Raw genomic sequence first — 21,709 nt, 5'->3', positions numbered from 1 at the left:
ATATACATATATACATCCATATATACATACACAATACACCCATATATACATACATATGTATACTCACATATATACATATATATACAGTCATGTATATACATATATATACCCATGTACATATACACACACACCCATCTATACATACATATATATATACCCACTGATATATATACACACCCATATACACATACATATATATACACACTCATATATATACATATGTACATATATACACACACCCATCTATACACATACATATATACACCTACCTATATGCACATACATATATACACACCCATCTACACATACATATACACATACCTAGATATACACCCCATATATATACATATATACACCCATATATACATACATGTATATATACAGCTATACATACATACACCCATATATATACATATATATATATACACACCCATATATATACAAATACATTTTATACACACACACACACACACACACACACACACACACACACACACACATACCCTATATAAATATACACATACACACACACATATATACTGTGTGGACCTGCATGTTCAGTCGTGTCCAACTCTCTATAACCCTAGGGACTGTAGACCACCAGGCTCCTCTGTCCATAGGATTTTCCAGGCAAAAATACTGGAGTGGGTTGCCACTTCCTCCACCAGGGGATCTTCCTGACCCAGGGATCGAACCTGTGACTCCTGTGTCTCTTGTATTACAGGTGAATTCTTTACCACTGAGCCACTGGGGAAGTCTTATACATATACACACCCATATATATACATACATATATATACACACAGCCATATATACACATACATATATATACAGACCCATAATACACATGCATATATATACATACTCATACACACACATATATTTACACACCATATATATATATATCCATATATACACATATATACATACCCATATATATATACATATAGAACTAACAACCAAAAAAGATGTCCTTTTCATTATAGGGGACTGGAATGCAAAAGTAGGAGGTCACGAGATACCTGGAGTAACAGGCAAATTTGGCCTTGGAGTACAGAATGAAGCAGGGCAAAGGCTAACGGAGTTTGGCCAAGAGAACACACTGGTCATACCAAATACCCTCTTCCAACAACACAAGAGAAGACTCTTATCCACGGACATCACCAGATGGTCAACACTGAAATCAGATTGCTTACATTCTTTGCCCCCAAAGATGGAGAAGCTCTATACAGTCAGCAAAAATAAGACGCGGAACTGACTATGGCTCAGATCACGAACTCCTTATTGCCAAATTCAGACTTAAATTGAAGAAGTAGGGAAAACCACTAGACCATTCAGGCATGACCTGAATCAAATGCCTTACGATTATACAGTGGAAGTGACAGATTCCAGGAATTAGATCTGATAGACAGAGTGCCTGAAGAACCATGGATGAACATTTCTGACACTGTACAGGAGGCAGTGACCAAGACCGTCCCCAAGAAATGCAAAAAAGCAAAATGGTTATCTGAGGAGCACTTGCAAACAGCTGAGGAAAGAAGAGAAGCTAAAGGTGAAGGAGAAAAGGAAAGATATACCCATTTGAATGCAGAGTTCCAAAGAATAGCAAGGAGAGATAAGAAAGCCTTTCTCAGTGATCAGTGCAAAGAAATAGAGGTAAACAACATAATGGGAAAGACTAGAGATCTCTTCAAGAAAATCCTAGATACCAAGGGATCATTTCATGCAAAGATGGGCACAATAAAGGACAGAAATGGTATGGACCTAACAGAAGCAGAAGATATTAAGAAGAGGTGGCAAGAATACACAGAAGAACTGTACAAAAAAGATCTTCACGACCAAGATAATCACGATGGTGTGATCACTCACCTAGAGCCAGACATCCTGAAATGAGAAGTCACGTGGGCCTTAGGAAGCATTGCTACGAACAAAGTTAGTGGAAGTGATGGAATTCCAGTTGAGAAATTTCAAATCCTGAAAGATGATGCTGTGAAAGTGTTGAACTCAATATGCCAGCAAATTTGGAAAACTCAGCAGTGGCCACAGGACTGGAAAAGGTCAGTTTTCATTCCAATCCCAAAGAACGGCAATGCCAAAGAATGTTCAAACTACCGCACACTTGCATTCATCTCACACACAAGCAAAGTAATGCTCAAAGTTCTCCAAGTCAGGCTTCAACAGTACATGAACCACAAACTTCCAGATGTTCAAGCTGGATTTAGAAAATGCTAAGGAACCAGAGATCAAATTGCCAACATCCACTGGATCATAGAAAAAGCAAGAGAGTTCCAGAAAAACGTCTATTTCTGCTTTATTGATTATGCCGAAGTGTTTGACTGTGTGGATCGATTCCACACACAATTTTCCAAACTGTGGAAAATTCTGAAAGAGATGGGAATACCAGACCACCTGACCTGCCTCCTGAGAAATCTGTATGCAGGTCAAGAAGCAACAGTTAGAACAGGGTGTGGAACAACAGACTGGTTCCAAATTGGGAAAGGAGTTTGTCAAGGCTGTATACTGTCACTCTGTTTTTTTAACTTATATGCAGAGCACATCAGGTGAGATCCTGGGCTCGATGAAGTACAAGCTGGAATCAAGACTGTCAGGAGAAATATCAATAACCTCAGATATGCAGATGACACCACCCTTATGGCAGAAAGCGAAGAACTTAAGAGTCTCTTGATGAAAGTAAAAGAAGAGAGTGAAAAAGTGGCTTAAAACTCAACATTCAAAACGCAAAGATCATGGCATCCAGTCCCATAACTTCACAGCAAGTAGATGGGGAAACAGTGGAAACAATGGCTGACTTTATTTTGGGGGGCTCCAAAATCACTGCAGATGGTGACTGCAACCATGAAATTAAAGGATGCTTACTCCTTGGAAGGAAAGTTATGACCAACCTAGACAGCATATTAAAAAGCAGAGACTTTACTTTGCAAACAAAGGTCCACCTAGTCAAAGCTATGGTTTTTCTAGTAGTCATGTATGGATGTGAGAGTTGGACTGTAAAGAAAGCTGAGCGCCAAAGAATTGATGCTTTGAACTGTGGTGTTGGAGAAGACCCTTGAAAGTTCCTTGGACTGCAAGGAGATCTAACTAGTTAATCCTAAAGGAAATCAATCCTGAATATTCTTTGGAAGGCCTGATGCTGAAATTTGGCCACCTGATGTGAAGAAGTAACTCACTGGAAAAGACCCTGATGCTGGAAAAGACTGAAGGCAGGATGAGAAGGGGATGACAGAGGATGAGGTGGTTGGATGGCATCACTGACATGACGGACTTGAGTTTGCCCAAGCTCCAGGAGTTGGTGATGGACAGGGAAGCTGGTGTGCTCCAGTCCATGGGGTCGCAAAGAGTCAGACATGACTGAGGGACTGAACTGAACTGATATATATACACACATACCTATACGTACACACCCATATATATACTTAAATACACACCCATATACATATATATACACGCCCTTATATACATACATATATATACACAGCCATATATATATGTATATTTACATATACCTATACACACACACATATATATACACACACAAAGACATATATATACACACATACCCAACCATCTGCTAAAGCAGCCTCTCCCCAAAATGGCTCCAGCAGCCCATATCCCTTCTCAAAGATTTAAAATCCACCCACACTGGTGGGAAACATAATTATCTTCACATTTGCACTTTCCCTCGTCTCATCTTTGCAAGTCTCTGCAAAATACTTATCAACCACCTGACTTGATCGTAATAGAGAAAGTCTAAAAGGGCAGTTTTCTTCACCTCTTCTAGACAGAAGAGGTTAACCTAGTCTGAGTTTCTTGGCACATTTGCGGTCTGAGAGGCCCTGACAAACTCCCCATCCAGAGGAATCATCTGGGGAGGGTGAGATGAAATGCAGATTCCCAGACCCTGCTCCCAGGGTCAGAAGGGGTGAGTGGAGCAGCCCCGGGAACTGGCACTTGCCTAGGACTCCTGTGGATTATGAGCGAAGGCAACCGGTTTACCGGAACTGAGCCAGGCACATGGCAAAAACCAACGAAGGAGATTTTGAATTTCAGCTGATGAGTAGAAAATATCTCACTACCTCAACACTTGATTAGCAAAAAGCAGTTCTTAAGGGGTTGCTCATACCTTAAATCGCTTTCTCGCTGAGGGACACAGCTTTTATTTATTCCTTGTATCCATTCGACAAGACTTGAGCAAGCAAAATGTGCGTGAACTCTCATACAAGTATTGTGCTCTGTGAAAACTGGCAAAGACAGGTTTTGCTTGCACTGGACGTCACCTGTAGAATCAGGGCCATGTCTGGGCCAGGCCCCGCGTGCTCAGCGCTGGTCAGTGAGGATATGAGGTTCATGGTAAAGGATGCAGCTTTTCAAAAAGCTCCCATCCAAAGTGATACACAGAGCAGACTGAGGCTGAAATGTTTACAGTATGTTTTTCTAGTGTTGACTGTGGAAAAGTTTTATTCTCTCCAGATTTTGTTTCAGAGGGCAGCAAAGAGAAAAGTCCAGGAGATGCTTGTAGTAACAACCTAAGTTGATGGTTCGAATTAAGCAATCTGGTACTTCTCCACAGACCTGATGACCTCTGGATCATCTTTGTGTCTTTCTGTTCTCTGTATGCTTGTTTTTAACAAACCTGAAGGGAAACCCCCAGGTGACAAACACTGGGTGGGCCACCATTCCCTCCCCATGTTCAAAGTGCAGAAATGTTAACCCCGAACTTTCTTTCACTTCTAACAGGGCTCCCAATTTCAAATCCAGGTTTTGTTGCTCATGTTCTAAAGCTCTCCACAAAAATTCCTGTAGTGGCAACAATGAAGGAGCTAAATAACCCAGTGGAAATGAAGCCTGCAGGTCGTGGTACTTTTGTAACATAAAAGGTATTTTCTACCTAAGCGAAAAGGCTGAAACACCTAACTTCCACCGGACAACCAAAAATACGTGGAATACCACACCTCTTTGAAACGGGAGGAAAACAGTGTAATAATGGGAATAAGAAAGACCAAGAAAGGCAATCCAAAGGAGTCAACCTTCTTTGAGAAAATTAACACACTCTGAGAACACCCACACCCTACATGTCCCATGAGAAAATGATGGCCAATAAATACAACGTCACTTGGACAGTGAGATGCGGATGTAACCGCTTGGGAGCTAGTGTGTGGGGCCACGACACAAGAGACATTGTAACTGAATGTAACTGAATGCACAGAACATGAACCGCGGTCGTTTAGTCGCTAAGTTGTGTCCCACTCTTTTGCGACCCCATGGACTGCAGCCCGCCAGTGGAATTCTTCAGGCAAGAATACTGGACTGGATTGCCACTTTCTCCTCCAGGGGATCCTTCCAACCCAGGGATGGAACCTGAGTCTCCTGCACTGGTAGGTGGATTCTTTACTACTGAGCCACCAGGGAAGCCCAGAACGTGAATAACTGCTAAGCCTAGAGATGCTAACTGACAGCAGATATTAACACAAGAGAAAGCGTCACAACATCCTCTCCCAAACTCAAAACCCCATCATCAGCAACTGCCCTGGTTCACTGCCGGCAGTTTTTGAAAACTTGACATTCTTCCCAAATATGAACCCCAAATAATATTACACTCATCTCATGTGTTTGACTCTTCTTTTCCTCTTCAACATTAGCTCCTGTAGAGGCACTTAAAGAACTACCTGGCTTTAAGGGAAGTCAAACACTAAACTAAAATGATCATTTCAATTACCTGAACTTCGTCAATTAGCTATGTGTTGAAAATATTTCAAATCAATTTAATACATAAAAATGATAAACTGGTATGAAGTACACAATAAATTGTCACATAAACTGTCTATAATAAGAATCACCATGATCCTAACAATAATTTAACTGCACTAAAGTGAGAAGAGTGAATCTCTAATATTTTGTCTCCAGGACTGAGGAAAGAAAACAATACACACAGAAAAATCTGAGATAATAAGAAATAAAGTGCTATTAAGATTGCTGTCACTTTCAAAGGTCAATATCCACAGAGGGATAAAAAATCAAAACAAAACCAAAAAATTAAAAAACCCCAAAATTCAAGAAAGATCAAGAGACCGAATGAATTTTAAATTGAATTGATGAGGCGAAGGCATAATTTTGACCAATAACACCAGGTAAACAATATTCAACAGATTTTTTTTTTTGTAATATGTAAGGTCTGAAAAAAATGGACAATCAATTTTCCGACGTGCTTCCTAACGCTAACTAATTTTCATTAATCCCAATGAAAGCACTCAGGAAAGTAAGAACAAGAGCTGCCATGAGCTGATTTACATTTCTCTGCTATAAAACCAGAAGTGGATATCCAAAGAAAAAGATCAATAATGAAGAAAGACTGTCAAAATGTTAAATACACACTAGACGCTGCTCATCATTCTTTTTAAGAATTGGGACGTTGTAGGGTCTGTTGGATTAAGCAATAAAGATGTTAAGAGGGACGAAACCAAACCACAGGTACATCTTAATGCCTCAGCTAGTTTCTCCATCTATAAAAATCAGGACACTCTTAACTGCTGTCTGTTAGCTGTAAAGCATTCTGCAAGTACAAACTGCTAAATAAATTATGACTGCCAAGGAATTCTAACCATAATGTGCTAAATAATGATGAAGAAACATGGACTTTGAACTTTAGCACTTTTTTTTTTTTCCCAAATTAACTGCGCAAACAAGACTAATCTCTCATAGTATTAGGCTTAGTATGGTGTTAGGTAACAAGCTCTAGGGATTCAAAAAATCACTGAAGGGATCTTGTTTTTCCAACAGCTGTTGATTCAACTTTATAGGCAGTAATGAAAATAAGTTTACATCCTACTTCAGTAACTGCTGAAATACCACCATAACACCTGTGTCCACATTTTGGCTAATTCCAACTAGAGGCCATTCTACCCAAAATTCCAGCAGAAGTGTAAAGCTACTAAGCAACCACTTTTTTCAGAATTTCCTTTTATTTTAGATTGACTTTGAAATCCCAAACCATGGTTATGTTTTAAAATATTTTCTGGAAATTAGGATTTTTAGCTAGAATCACTGTTCTCTGCCCCTTCCAATCTCTTGGACTATAATATTTATTAGATGATAGGCCTATCAAAGAACACAGTGTTTTTTTAAGACTTGTTTAATGAGGAAAGAGGATAAAGATACTGGCACCAATATTATAACCTTCCAAACTTTCTAGGCCTATGGTGGGTTGACCGTGTCATAAAATTTAAAATCTAAACTAGGAAAGCTAACAGGATTGTATGACTCATCTCTAACACCTTTTTTCCCATATACATCTGAAATAACTGCCAAGTGCTAGGAAACTGAAAAACAAACAAAAGACCCAAAGAATTTTAAATCACAGGAAGATGACAAAACCTTAACGATCAAATGCATTTTAATTCCTCCTCACTGTTTTAAGTCCACAAGCTAATCAAACTTCTGCTTATGAAGTGTATTGTTCTGTGAATTATCTGGATGATTATAAATAAAATGAAGCTATGAAGAACAGTTTAAACCAGGGGCCCCTAACCCCTGGGATGATCTGCAGTCAAGCCAATACAGTAATAGAAATAAAGTGCGCAATAAGTGTAAGGCACCTGCATCATCCTGCAACCATTACTCCCCCAGTCCATGGAAAAACCGTCCTCCATGAAACGGGTCCCTTGTGCCAAAAAGACTGGGGACTGCTGGTTTAAACACCACTAAACAAACAGGTCTGCTGCTGCTGCTGCTAAGTCGCTTCAGTCGTGTCCGACTCTGTGCGACCCCAGAGACGGCAGCACACCAGGCTCCCCCGTCCCTGGGATTCTCCAGGCAAGAACACTGGAGTGGGTTGCCATTTCCTTCTCCAATGCATGAAAGGGAAAAGTGAAAGTGAAGTCGCTCAATTGTGTCCGACTCTTCGCGACCCCATGGTCTGCAGCCTACCAGGCTCCTCCGTCCATGGGATTTTCCAGGCAAGAGTACTGGAGTGGGGTGCCATTGCCTTCTCCAACAGGTTTACATTCTGTTTATTATATATTTGGGGAGACAGTCATGTCCAGTTACTATTTTAAGGAAAACCTAAACATCTGTGAAAGAAACCAAAGTAAAGGGTATGATTCACATTAAAACGCAAATATATAATTCTGTCCTGTTAACAACCAAGACCTCAAATACCAGTTTTAGTGACTCATATTAATTTAATTTTGACATTAGCTTGTATAATCAGAGATGTAAAAAGACCACTGTGTTCCAAACATAATTTCACACCAGCATCTCATTTCATGAAACTATTAGTCAAGACGAGAGCCTCTGAATGAATTTACCTTTGATTCGTTTCACTTATTTAAGAATGCTGAATAATTAAGACAGCTGAAAACACGAGGAAAGCGAAGCAGGCACACTGGGCAGTGCTGCAGCCGTCGGCCCCGCCCGCTCCCGGGGGACCCCGGATTCAGAACCATCAGGACTGCGAGTACCTTCTAGGCGGAGCCACATCAGCCTCCCCTTCACAGCTATGACGGAGGCCACACAGAGCTCGCCCGGGTTCCTGGGGTTCACGGCTTCAAGCTTCATGTTCTTCGTGAATCCCCGACTGAACGATGTCTGGAAGAGAAAGAGAACGGACACTGAGCCAGCAGATGCCACAACGAGAAAACGCTCAGCGAGAGCAGAGCCAGCTGGCGCAGCAGAAATGCACACACATGCACACGCAATCAAGTGCACACGCATATATGTGCACATGCATGCAAGTGCACAGATCGTACTAAAGAGGTGAGTTCACACGCTTATTTCCCCATCACCCATGAGGAAAGAACCACACATGCTTCATTTGTGTCCCAGAAAAGAGACCTCTGCTTGGCTCACAGCAGGTGCCTAATAATTTCTCATTTTCCAGCTCTGTGTGCATCCCTCCGACCCCAGGATCACTGTGATGCCAATCACTTCTCTTCCCTGTACTCCTCACTCATATCACACCGGGTACATTTCAGGGTGAAAGGAGGCCGCAATCTCCACCCGGCATCACCTCCTTCAGCACAACGTCTGTCCTCCAGTTTGTTTTTGTTGTTGTTTTTATTTTTTTAACTAATTTTACTTTACTTTGCAATATTGTATTGGTTTTGCCATTCGTTGACTTGAATCCGCCATGAGTGTACATGTGTTCCCCATCCTGAACCCCCCTCCCACCTGCCTCCCCATCCCATCCCTCTAACTGCAGGTCTGCTGGTGCTGGCCTCCCAGTTTCCTTTTATCTGAAATGGTCCTTATTTTCCCTTTGATCCTTTTATTTTTATTTACTTTTGAAATTCACTTTTAAAAATACACATAGAGGGAAATCCATTCTTTTCAGTGTGATGTCCTAGGAAGGCAGGACTGTCAGATGGACGCATGCAATCATGCAGCCATAATCACAGTCAAGACACAGAACAGGGCCGTCACCTGCAAAGAGGCCTGGCACTGGGACTCTGGCGATCAATCCCTCCAGGACCCCCAACTCCTGGACCACTGGATCTATTTTCTGTTACTGTAATTCCACTTTTCCTCTAACACCATCTAGGGAGACTACTGTGCTAGGGAGCCTTGCGAGTCTGGCCTTTTTCACTAAGCAAAGTGTTATTTGAGAATCAGTCATGCTGCCACAGGACTGGCACCTCATTCTACTTCATGCTGACTGGTATCTACAGAAGAACCACGGTTTGTCTATCCAGCTACCAGCTGGAGGGCAGCTGAGCGGTTTCCAGGCTTTGGTAGTTGTGAACAAAGCCACGATGAACATTTAAGGACAAGTTTTTGTGTGAATCTAAGTTCACTAATATGCTCAGGCTGCCATAGCAAATACCACAGGCTGGGAAACTCAAACAAGAGAAATATTGACTCATGGTTCTAGAAGCTAGAAATCCAAGATTAAGTCGTCAGCAAGGTGAATTTCTTCTGAGGCCTCGCCATCTTCTCCGTGTCTTCACACCGTCTTCCTGCCATGCGTGGGGTCTGTGTCCTCATCTCCTTTTCTTACAAGGACACACGTCATGGTGGATAAAGGCCCATCCACAAGACCTCACATTACCTAGTTAATTCCCTAAATACTCTAACTCCGAGTAGTCAACATTTCGAGGTGCTGAGAATTAGGACTGTAACACATGAATTCTGTGGGGACAAAATTCAGTCTCTAACACTAAGGTCTCATGTCTCTAGGGAAAGAAGGATTGCAGGGCCATAAGATAAATGCAAAAGTCTGTTAAAAAAAAAAAAATGGGATGACCACTCCTGCACGCCTTTCTTCCGGGCACCCGCCTCCCTCCAGAATCTGCCTGCTTATGTTCATTCTCCACAACTCTCAGGTGCCTGTTTTGGTATTCCGTCCAGGAGGATCAAGTCAGTACGAGCTTACTCAGCCAATGCTAGAAGCAACACTCCCTCCTAATATTTCAAAATAAATATGAAACTTTCCCCAAATTACCCACTACTTACAAGTTTTTTATCTGAAGTTACAATATTGTATAAAGACATCTAATTTGAAATACATAAACTGAGATAAACAGGTTCCTGTAAGTAAGAGAGATTACATCTTGATGTGACTTGTAGAAGGAAAACAAGGTAATTCATATTTCCATTTTTTTTTTAAATGGACGTTAAGTTGAAAATGCAATTAAATCTTTATGTTACCAGAACTAAATTATCCAATGTGTGTGTTAAGAAACCCATTTGCTCCTTTCCTTTATGTTTCTCTGGAAATGAAGAAATCCAAGGTTGGCTGTTTTTCTGCAAGTCATCCTGCCAGGTTCATGACTATTAGGTATTAAGCTTCTTTTTGATGACATGACCTGATAGGCTGCCTGAAAAGTCTCTAAGTCAGTTAAAATGCATTTTATCCTACTTAATAAGGGAAAGCTACAACCGTATAACCGACTTCATTTTAGCTCACTGCAGGAGGGTAATTTATAAAGGACCAATAGCAAAACTGTTAGCTGTGACTTTATTCTACTAAGTATTTGGCTGTGTCGATCCATCTCAGAACCATCTCGGATTTTCAAACATCCCCAGGGCAATATCCTCCACACACCCACTTCCGCATTACCCCTCCTCTAGTACACACAAGATGTGGAATTAAAAAGTGAATTCACAATAAGGATGCCATTCAAGAGCATGTGTAGCCTGCTAACATCATCCAGCAAGGTCCCAATATGCAACGCACGTGCCACCAGGCAGATACCCACGCTGTCGATTAAATAAACAGACAACCAGACACAAAGTTGGGGGGGCACCTTGATAACAAGTGCATTCCTAATTAAAACGCCAGTGTTTTCATTAATACAGATCTCATCTTGGTATGCTGAATCCTGAAACCTCAGAGGCCACCTGGGGACACAGCTCCTAACTGCCCATAAAGATCCATTTGAACAACGGCTGGCAGAGGGCAGATAAAAAGATGCCTTGAGGGAAGCATGTTGTCCTGGAAGAAATAACTTGCCGAATCCAGAACGAGACGGGGACGTGAAGGTTTTCTTTCCACGGCTAAAAAGTTGGGGAAGGACGATCTCCCGTCTGGAAGAAAGCATGGCCTCAGAAGGGTCGGAGGATGTGATGAAGAGTTTCCACAATTAAATGAAAGGCAATGAGGCCAGTAGATTCCATGACTAGTGATATCAACACAGCACAGAGTCCAGTAAGACTCCAATGGACTTAACACGCCTTCAGGGCTGACCAGCTGCTGTCCTCTGCTGGCTGGTCGCACAGCTGTCTCCACACCCACCCCCACACACACATACACACACACCATACAGCTCTGTCAATGCCGTGAAAGGCAACGTCACCCGGTAGGAGTTCACCGGATCACGTATGGAGCCCTGATTTCCAGCCCTGCCACAGATGTGTTTCGGTATTTATGAGCACAAGCTGACCTCGTCATCAACCTACTTAATTTTCCCAAATCTGATTCTGATTTATGCTCAGTATTGAGCCTCTCTCTATTAAGCCAGCTCTTCCCAACAGAAAGGGCTGCCAACCGAGTCCCTGGAGGATGAATTATCCTGAGGCAGCAATGAATCAGCAGCTCTAGGAGCACGTGCTGGAAAACACGGCTTCAGTGTGGGAGCGTGACACTCTGCAGTAGGCACAGTCCCCAGCGGGAGGGCCAAGTCTTCGTTCTTAGCATAAAAAATGAACTTTCATAACTAAATGCATGTTCAACTTATGAGGCTAAACCTTTGTGTCTCATTCTCAAGATGGAGATGATTCACATCCCTTTTCAGTTTCTATGTTTCAATGAATACTTTATAAACTATGTTGTACAAGAAACTCCTATAACTAAGCAAGTACACATGTTTGAACACACATACAGTTACTTCATGTGTCACTGTGCCAAAAAGGTCTATTTGAATAGGTAGTTTAAAGTAAGCACAGCAGAAAAGTGTTGGATTTAGTATCTTATTACTTTAATCCAATAAAGAAATTTAGGAACATAATTTAACATTATTTCTCTGGGGCAGAGAATCTCCTACTCCATGAACTTATCAATATTATACTCCATGGACTTCCCTGGCAGTCCAGTGGTTAAGCCACCACACTCCCAATGCAGGGGGCACAGGTTCGATTCCTGAGCTGGGAACTACAATCCCACATGCCACACTCTGTTGTTGGTTAGGTGCTCAGTTGTGGCTGACTCCTTTGCAACCCCATGGACTGTAGTCTGCCAGGCTCCTCCGTCCATGGGATTTCCCAGGCAGGAATACTGGAATGGGTTTCCAGTTCCTTCTCCAGGGGATCACCCCAACTTAGGGACTGAAGCCACATCTCCTGCATTGGCAAGTAGATGCTTTACCACTGAGCCATAAGGGAAGCCACAGTTAACAGCCCTGGTGGCTGGCTGTGCACCAAAATCTGTCCTCCTCCTGCCAGCATCCAGGCTCAAGGTGGGGGAGCAGTCGCCCGACCAGGGCACACTTCCCACTTCTCCACAATGGAAGGTGACAGAAGTAATACGTAATGTGCATCAGTATCAAACTCAGCGTCTAGAACCAAGGTTCTCCTCTCCCGGCTCTCCCTTTCCTATCTGCTCACTAGACTCAGATGGCCAAGCCAAGCACAAGCCTAGCCCAAGGCTCAGCACAAGGAGAACCACCTGCTGATTGGTAACAACCTGGACCATCCACCGGGGAGAAAGAAACTTAACGACACGTTTCGTCTCCAGTCTGCTACAATAGCCCAGCATCACCCCAACCGATACAGCTGGGAAAAAACCAACACGAAGTTTAGGATCCTGTGGTGCAGGGTGGCACTCTAAGCCCACCACGGTCAATAAACAGGAAGCAACTTACACAGCGTGTGCAACACAAGGTGGGTAACATACATGAGAAAACGAGCAGCACGCAGCAGGCGTCTTACGTTTCTGAAGCAGAAGGGAGGTGCCTCCTCGGTCCCGTGCTGTTTGTGATAGTCTGCCCAGTCGAAGTCCTGGCCAGAGTAACCTGCATGACAAAACACAGATCCAACCCGTCAACTGCGCCCCGTCTCAGACCAAAGAAGAGCATTGCAGGGCGTTAGGGTTAAGGTATGAAGCGGGGCAACTCTAGCTCCTCTCAAAAGGTGAGGCCCTTTCTCAAGTGTGACAACACATCGTATCTTATGAGGGTTGAATGAAACACTGGTGTGACAACACATCGTATCTTATGAGGGTTGAATGAAACACTGTAGAAACTGTAAAGCTCCAAATACAGGTAAGGTACACCCCATCACCATAATTCAGGGCCTGAAATCAGATGAAGGAGGGTATCTGCCCACATCATCACAGGCCGAGAGGGAGATCTGCTTTGGGGAGAGCAGATGAGTGTCACACAAAACACACGCGCACGAGGCACTGTGCAAGAACACAGGAACGTGCCTTCATATCAGCTCTGAGCTCCCGTGAGCTCACATCGCGACATCTTAGGGAAACCGCGAGATTCTATCAGAAAACACCGCTAGAGAGGAATAATCTTTAAGGAGCAGCAGAAGGTAAGACAAACAGCAAAAGATTAAGTTGAGATTGTAGCAAGAAAGCCTCCACAGATCTGGACAGGGGGAGGAATATTCATCAATTGCCTTCGAATTGATGAAAAAGGAAGGAAAATGAGGACCCGAGAAGGTGGGCCTCTCTGGGGGAAGTTTTGTGGGCACATCTGAGATGCTGAGGAGTTTGAGAACCAACTATTCATATGTACTAAATTTAATGTGTTTCTTTATTCATTTCATCGAGGGGTGGGGAGAGCTACATAATTATACAATATATATATAGACCCATCATGACCACCAGGACAAGACATGTGAGAAGTTTAAAATGTAAAACAAGAAATGTTGAGTGTATGACTGAACCTAGGGAGGAAAATATCTCTTAATGTGAGTGTCATCTGCGTTTCCTATAAACACAGGAAGACAACTGGAAAAAAAAAAAAAAAAACAGAACCAATAGGGATTAACTGAAAGTGTACAAATGTCCCTATAACCATCATTTTCAGTTCTCTCTTCACTGATCCAAGTATATAAAAAATAAATCTGTAAGGGATTTCTTAAGTATATTCTTAACCCAAGCCCCCCGATTTCTTTGCCCTGTATCATCATAAATTCTGCACCTGCAAATTCACTTCACGTGGGGAATTCTGTTACTAAATCCCACAGCTGCAGAGACTACAGAAATTCCCACATTGAAGAAACTCAAGATACTGTTTGCTTCCAACTTACATGCATACAAAATAGTATACTTTTCATTAAGTAAGCTGCAGTTACTCAATTCTTTTAAAGATGAGGGTGAGGGTTAACCAAGAAGGCAGCCATCTCCCTGGTCTGGGGACTGACCCCTTGACCCTCCCCTGCCCACCATCAGTGGCAGAGCCTCTCCCCACCCACCTTGCTCCTGAGATGTCCCTACAATGAGTGACAGTTCCTCAAGCAAGAAGATGAGACGTCTCAGAGTCCTAAGATGCTGGGAACTCTGCAGCTAGTTATGAAGATGCTCCACACGTTCTTCCACGTGCCCTTCCCCCCAGAGCTGCCCCTCCAGCCAGAGGGCTCTGGCACTAGAGGTTTCTGGAAGCATCCAAATCAACTTTCTTCTGACTATTCATAAACAAAACGAAATGTGTCTTAAGTAAGGTACTGCCCAGTTTCTTTACCATCAAGGTAATCTTCCACTTCGAGTACTTTCTCTGGGACTGTTTTGGATCAAATCCTTGCATGAATATATAAGAATGGAAGAATTTACTAAAAGACGCCTAAAAGCCAGTGAGAAGTCACTAAAAGCTGGTGAGACATCCCCTCGCTGAACAAAAAGTACTGAACCAGGAAGGAGAACTAGATTAAGACCCAGTTCTAACGGGACTGGAATGAACCAAGGTCAGAGTAAATTAAGTCTTCTGTACCTGACTTTCCCTACCTCTAACCCAAAAAAGGAAGAAACGATCGTCAAAGTCTCCTCAGGTGGTGGTTTAGTGGTTAAATCGAGTCCAACTCTTGCAACCCCATGGACTACAGCCCGCCAGTCACCCCCACCCACTGGATTTTCCCAAAAATGCTGGAGTGGGTTGCCATTTCTTTCTTCAGGGGATCTTGTGAACCCAGGGACTGAGCCCGCACCTTCTGCACTGCGCGTGGATTCTTTACCGACTGAGCCACCAGAGAAACCCTAAGTCTCCTCTAGCTGTAGCATTACCTGCCTCAGAGCCACTATTACTACTTATGACTGCCACTTAGGATACTCTCCCTTCCCTCTGTGGTGAATTTCCATCTCTTCTCCTAGAAAAAAGTGCAACGGGTGGAAGAGAGGTTACACAGCAAGACATTCCCCAGAAGAGCTCGCAGCCGAACAGCTGGAGACAAGCTGAGCCCTGCCACAGAAGGGCCCTTCTTGTTCAGGGCCAGGGCGGACTGGCTGTGTTAAAATCAAGATCTCCTTTCGTTCCATTTCTCTTCCCTGGACCTCTGCTGCACTCTGGGTTCGTTTGTGAGCAAAGGAAAATCTCATCAAGATCGTGGGGTAAAGGGAGAAGGGAGAAATGGGGGGGGGGAAACTATTATAAATGAATAGCAAACCATTTTCTGAAATAACATCAAATTTAGGTATTCTGTTTGGTTAGCATCTTGTTCAGATAAAACTTTACAACTTAACAGATCACCTCTACTCCTCATACAGACACTTTTACCTGGGTGTTCGATTACATTCATAACCACCAACTTCTAATGGATTTCAATCCTCTCCATAAACGCTGGACTCAAGGTTTCTTGGACCTGCAATCAGTCCTTCTATACCCAGTTGCCAAGACTGTGGGGAGCGATTTTTATTCTACTAATTTCAGGATATATCCAAGTTTTTCTGGGTACCCGAGCAATAAGTCGTTATCCTGCCCCCAGAACTCCTTTCCTTGAACATTTGAACAGCTTCAACTTCTCCTCCTTCTCTTAAGAGAACTTCATTCACTGTCTCACTTGAAATTCTTCTCCTTTGGACTGATAATGAGCTTGCTTTGTAAGGCATTTTTGTGACAGCTCAGAAAATAACTGCTACATTAAAAAACAAACTGCTGTGGCTCGTATAATAGAGACAACAGGGGTCAATTATACTCATTAATCAACAAAGACAGAACAAGAAGTACTAAGGCTTAACCGCAGCCAGGAAAGCATGTTTTAAACCCAGGAGGGAGGAAAATAGCAGAGAGGAAAAGAAAATAAAAGGAAATCAAAACCCCCTGGGCTATTAAATTTTGCAATAAGCTCCCATCAGAGACTGTTGAACCTCCACCACTAGGGTTATTTAAGCTTTAATTAGTGTTTATTCTGTATGAAGTTCCAACTGTTACAGGTCCAGAAGGAAACAGGTCGATGACCCATTTCCTTATGATACAAATTAATTGACATAAAACAGCTCCACTTGCTAACATTTACTACTGGCTGTGCAAGTGGACAATTCTTCTGAAATAGAACTTAGCAGTAAAAATGTCCATGAACGTTGACACAACAATTTCATTTCTGGGAATGTAGCCCATAAAAACAAACCCCCTCAAACTTATAAAATGTGATTCATGAAGATGCAACGGCATTATTAGTGATAATTCTGAGGATAAAAAAAATACTTTTATATCCGAAAATAGAAAATGATATGAAACTTAGCTGAGTCCGTGGAAGTTCATGCAGGCATGAAAACTGAATCTAGTTTATTTTTTTTTTTAAATTCATGAAAAAATGATTATTGTGGGTTTAGATGAAAAGACTGCTGTAACCATACACAGAATTATCAAACTGACATTAAAATATGCAAAGAAAAGGACTAGAGGAAATGTAAGAAAAACTTACTAGGAAATATCAAAATCATTATCTGAGTGGTAGGACTTCTGGATACTTTTTCTTTTACCTCTTTGCGTTTTCTAAATTTTCACTCATGTTCATGAATTATTTCAATAATAAAAACATGTTGAAGGCACAGCATCTTTGCTATCAAAGCACCAACCAATTCAGTAATACAATGTGTCAGCCTTCCACTTCTCCTTTACTAACAGAATCTGGACTGTATCCAATTACAGGAGAAAGTTACCTCTCTCACCACCGCAGGAAGTGAACCGTGACAACCCTGAGGCAATCATGGCGTCTTCTGTCCCTTGTCAGTGACTTGGGATGGCGGGGAAGGGCAAGGCTTTAAAAAAAGATTTCTCTCTCTCAAAAAAAATTTTTAAAGGGACCACAGGGGTAAAAGCTCCTATTCTGTGTTCTTTTTTAAAAAAGAGCAATCCCTGCCTTTGAAATCCACCACCTCCCTCCATATTTTTAGTTGACATTCATTTTCACAACCTTTCAAGCTGCCAATCTTGAAAATTTACACATTCATTTCCAATTGAATTAATCTGTTTTTACATTCATGGAATAGCGCAGAAAAAGAAAAACGAAAAACAAAGAAAGATGGGGGAGGGAAACAAGTAAGTCCAGTTAGTATAAACACCAGCCTTATCCAAAGTCCTTATCTTTTAGAATAAATGTTGAGAAGTATTTAATGCATGGAAGGTCACAGTGTGACATGCACACTCCTAAGACGGGAGTCAGGCTCAAAGTGTTATTCTGATTCATAAACAATGTTAGGAGATATAGATATGTCCCCAGGATGGAGTCTGATATCGTATAAACGTCAACTGTCAAAGGCGAAATTAGCTTAAGAATCTTAAAGAACAAAGTAAATTCAGGGATAAGTGAGCAAGAGGGATGCTTAGCTTGCAACAATCAGGAATGTTTTCAGATGTTAAAAATCCACCCAAAGAGTGGGGAGACCTGATGGCAACCGGGATGAGCACGGTCATGATGGTATCTAGTCAGATCTTGAGAATATGGACTGGATTCACGACAGATCACATGGGGGTGTGAAATAGAAGAGTCAAGGTCGACTGGGTCTCCAAAAATATCTACACTGCTCTATTTCATTGTTTAAAAAGCTGAATCAAATATGGAAAAATGGTAGCCCTCTTTTCAATCAAAGTGGGAGGTCCATGAATGTGTTTATTATTGTCTGCCCCCACTGAAATGTCTGAAATAGGAGACGACAGTCAATGTCTGAGGAAAAGAGAATACCAATTGGGGTTCATCACCGTGTATCTTAATAATCATTGAAAAATACCTCTATTTCTTAAACTGTGTTCTGTGTCTACTAAGATGGCCAAATAGGAGAGACGAAGTGCAAAGATAATTGATTTACTTTAGCTTTTGCTTGCACATTTTACAGCAGAAATATACAGGCTTCACATGCTCTGCAAAGATCCCCTGGGGGGTGTGATTCTGTGCCTAACCTTGGATGTTATGCACCAAGGAGGTTAATGAAATGATTTAAACACAGCAAGTCACGGTTGATAACCTATATGCATTTTTGCCTTCTTGATTTATTTATTTGTTTGATCCCCTTTCAAAGTGGCTATGACACTGAATCTCTTTGTTGGGCTGCAACGAATGCAGTAAAATTGCCAAGATTCTGTCCTTTGCTTACCAAGAAAGCACCTGCTCAAATGGAGCCAACACTAAAAAATTTCGATCCATTCTAGCTTAGACTATTTATATCTGGAATCTGGCGACAGATTTTTTTAAATAGGAATGGAGTCAAAATAATGTGAGTAGGGACGTATGTTGTCTGCACATCTCCTGTGTCACCAGGTGTCTTGTTTCATCAGCTGTTTCACACTGGGGAATGAGTGCATTACTCTGTTTTGGGATTAGACCTGTTGTAATTCAATGCAGTGTTTATGGTTCTACCAGAAATCTAAACAATGTAATGCTTTCATGGAAAACATACCTACAAGAAAACATATGAACTCGTTTTCAACGTGTATTATAAATCTTGGGTTTCCATGGTAAAGAATCAGCGGTAAAGAATCCGCCTGCCAATGCAGGAGATGGGAGTTCGATCCCTGGGTCAGGAAGATCCCCTGGAGAAGGAAATGGCAACCCACTCCACTATTCTTGCCCGGGAAATCCCATGGACAGAGGAGCCTGGCGGGCTGCTACAGCCCACGGGGTTGCAAAAGAGCAACTAAACACGACAACAAAAATAACAAATCCTACACACTCTCAGAATTCAAGTTAAAAATGACAAACTTTCATACATTATTAAAGCAAATAAGGGTGCTGGAAAGCATCCGACAGCATGATTGCCAGATCAGGTGCTGATGTGTAAGGCACGTAGCAAGTTATCTCAAGCAACCATAAAATCACCACTACCGAGACCGCCAGCATCTCTCAATTTTAATTCACTTTAATTAAAAAAATAAAAATACTTTACTACATATATGACACATGTAAATACATAGTCAATATGGTGTCCCCAAGCGGTGTTAAGTGTTAGTCACTCAGTCGTGTCCAACTCTTTGCAACCCCATGGACTGTAGCCTTCCAGGCTCCTCTGTCCATGGAAGCCCCAAGTGGTAAGGGAGTTCAATAATTAAAGCTGTATCTTTGTTATAACTGCAAACATTTGGAACTTGATTCCCTAGAGCTTAAATTCTCCAAATGCTTTGACACAAAAGACCATTCCAGTCAGGGGAAAGTCATGGTCCACTGACATGGCTCAGCCCTGCATAAGGCCACCAAAATGCCCTCAAATTACTGAGGAGGGCGGATTTTACAAAGTATCAGGGAGAGAAAACAGCAATAAAGGGTGGTTATACAGAAAACACAGTCAACTTGGGATCTTAAGATGGGGTTTTATGTCAATTCAGCCCCAAGACTTAAAAAAAACTTAAAAAACCATTTAACACAACTAAACTTCAATTTCCCCACATATATAATGATTGGAGGTGATGAGATAATCTCTAATACCACTTTCAGTTATAAAAACCCTTTTATAATAATATGTGATCATTTTGAATAAATAAAACATTCATGTAGAGCAAATAGAAAATAAAAAAATAAAAAGACTTAAAAACTATTCTGTTAAAAGTCTGGTTCCTAGCTGCCCTGGTCGCCACCTCCATACCTTACGCTCCCAAATACAAGTCATCATTTTCATTAATTTCTTACGTAATCTTCCAGACTCTCTTTACAAGAATATGTGCAAACATAAATACACATCCTGGGACTTCCCTGGTGATCCAGTGGTTAAGAATCCACCTTCTAATGCAGGCAAATGTGGGCTCAACTATGATCTCGCATGCCACAGAGCAACTAGACCCATGCTACACGACCAGAGGAAAATCTGCTCACTGCAACCAAGACCCAATGCAGCAATACATAAAGAAACATTAAAATATATACCCTTACTAGCCTCTTTTCTAGCAAAAAAGGCATGGTACTATAACCCACTGATCAGCCCACTCACAGCACACCCTGTAGAGCATCTCATGTCAATACGAAGAGATCTGCCTCATTCTTTTCAACAGCTGTACAGTTTTCACTATACAAACATCCAAAATCGAGTTAACCAACCCCACACAGAGAGTCACTTGGATTTTCCCAAGTCTTTTGCTATTACACATCATGCTGCAAAAATAACCAAACTTTTATGCATATTATCAGTACATTATAAGTTTAGGAGAAATTCCCAGAAGTGGAAATGCTAAGTCAACAGCTAAATGCATCTGTAATTTTGGTAAAACTTCCCAAACTGTCTTGCATACAGTTGGCACCTACCTGCATTCCTGCCAGCAAGTCTGAGAGAACCCGTCCCTCCATACTCCATCAAAACAGACCCGCTTCTTCCTTTCTCTTTTGGATATCCACCTCATCTGAGAAATCGTGCCATCTCAGTATGACTTTACTGGGCATTTCTCTTCTTATGATGAGTTCACGTAAAAGGCATGATTCTATGATCATTAAGTATCTACTCGTATTTATAAACCTATGTAAGTTTTCTTCTCACTGGATTATATGTAACAGCTCTACCATCTCAAGACAACAGTCCTACAGCCAAAAGACAACGCGTAAAGATTACCTCAGATATGCAGATGACATCACCCTTATGGCAGAAAATGAAGAGGAACTAAAAAGCCTCTTGATGAAAGTGAAAGAGGAAAGTGAAAAAGTTGGCTTAAAGCTCAACATTCAGAAAACTAAGATCATGGCATCTGGTCCCATCACTTCATGGCAAATAGATGGGGAAACAGTGGAAACAGTGTCAGACTTTATATTTCTGGGTTCCAAAATCACTACAGATGGTGATTGCAGCCATGAAATTAAAAGACGCTTACTCCTTGGAAGAAAAGTTATGACCAACCTAGATAGC

General features: G+C 41.8%; 1 protein-coding gene across 6 annotated transcripts in view; it reads right to left on the bottom strand.

Annotated features, from left to right (window-relative positions):
* Nucleotides 1-21,709, bottom strand: part of SFMBT2 (Scm like with four mbt domains 2) — a 211,252-nt gene that overhangs the window by 40,955 nt on the left and 148,588 nt on the right. For all 6 annotated transcript variants that reach the window (XM_059892640.1, XM_059892639.1, XM_005214128.5 and 3 more), the window contains 2 exons: nucleotides 13,378-13,460; nucleotides 8,475-8,601 (listed from right to left, as the gene is read on the bottom strand). In XM_059892640.1, the coding sequence (XP_059748623.1) occupies nucleotides 8,475-8,601; nucleotides 13,378-13,460 (210 nt within the window). The remainder of the gene's footprint in view (nucleotides 1-8,474; nucleotides 8,602-13,377; nucleotides 13,461-21,709) is intronic.

This window comes from Bos taurus, chromosome 13, assembly GCF_002263795.3.
Source record: "Bos taurus isolate L1 Dominette 01449 registration number 42190680 breed Hereford chromosome 13, ARS-UCD2.0, whole genome shotgun sequence".
NCBI lineage: Eukaryota > Metazoa > Chordata > Mammalia > Artiodactyla > Bovidae > Bos > Bos taurus.
Note: the sequence above shows the minus strand (reverse complement) of the source record. Positions and strands in the feature narration are given on the sequence as shown.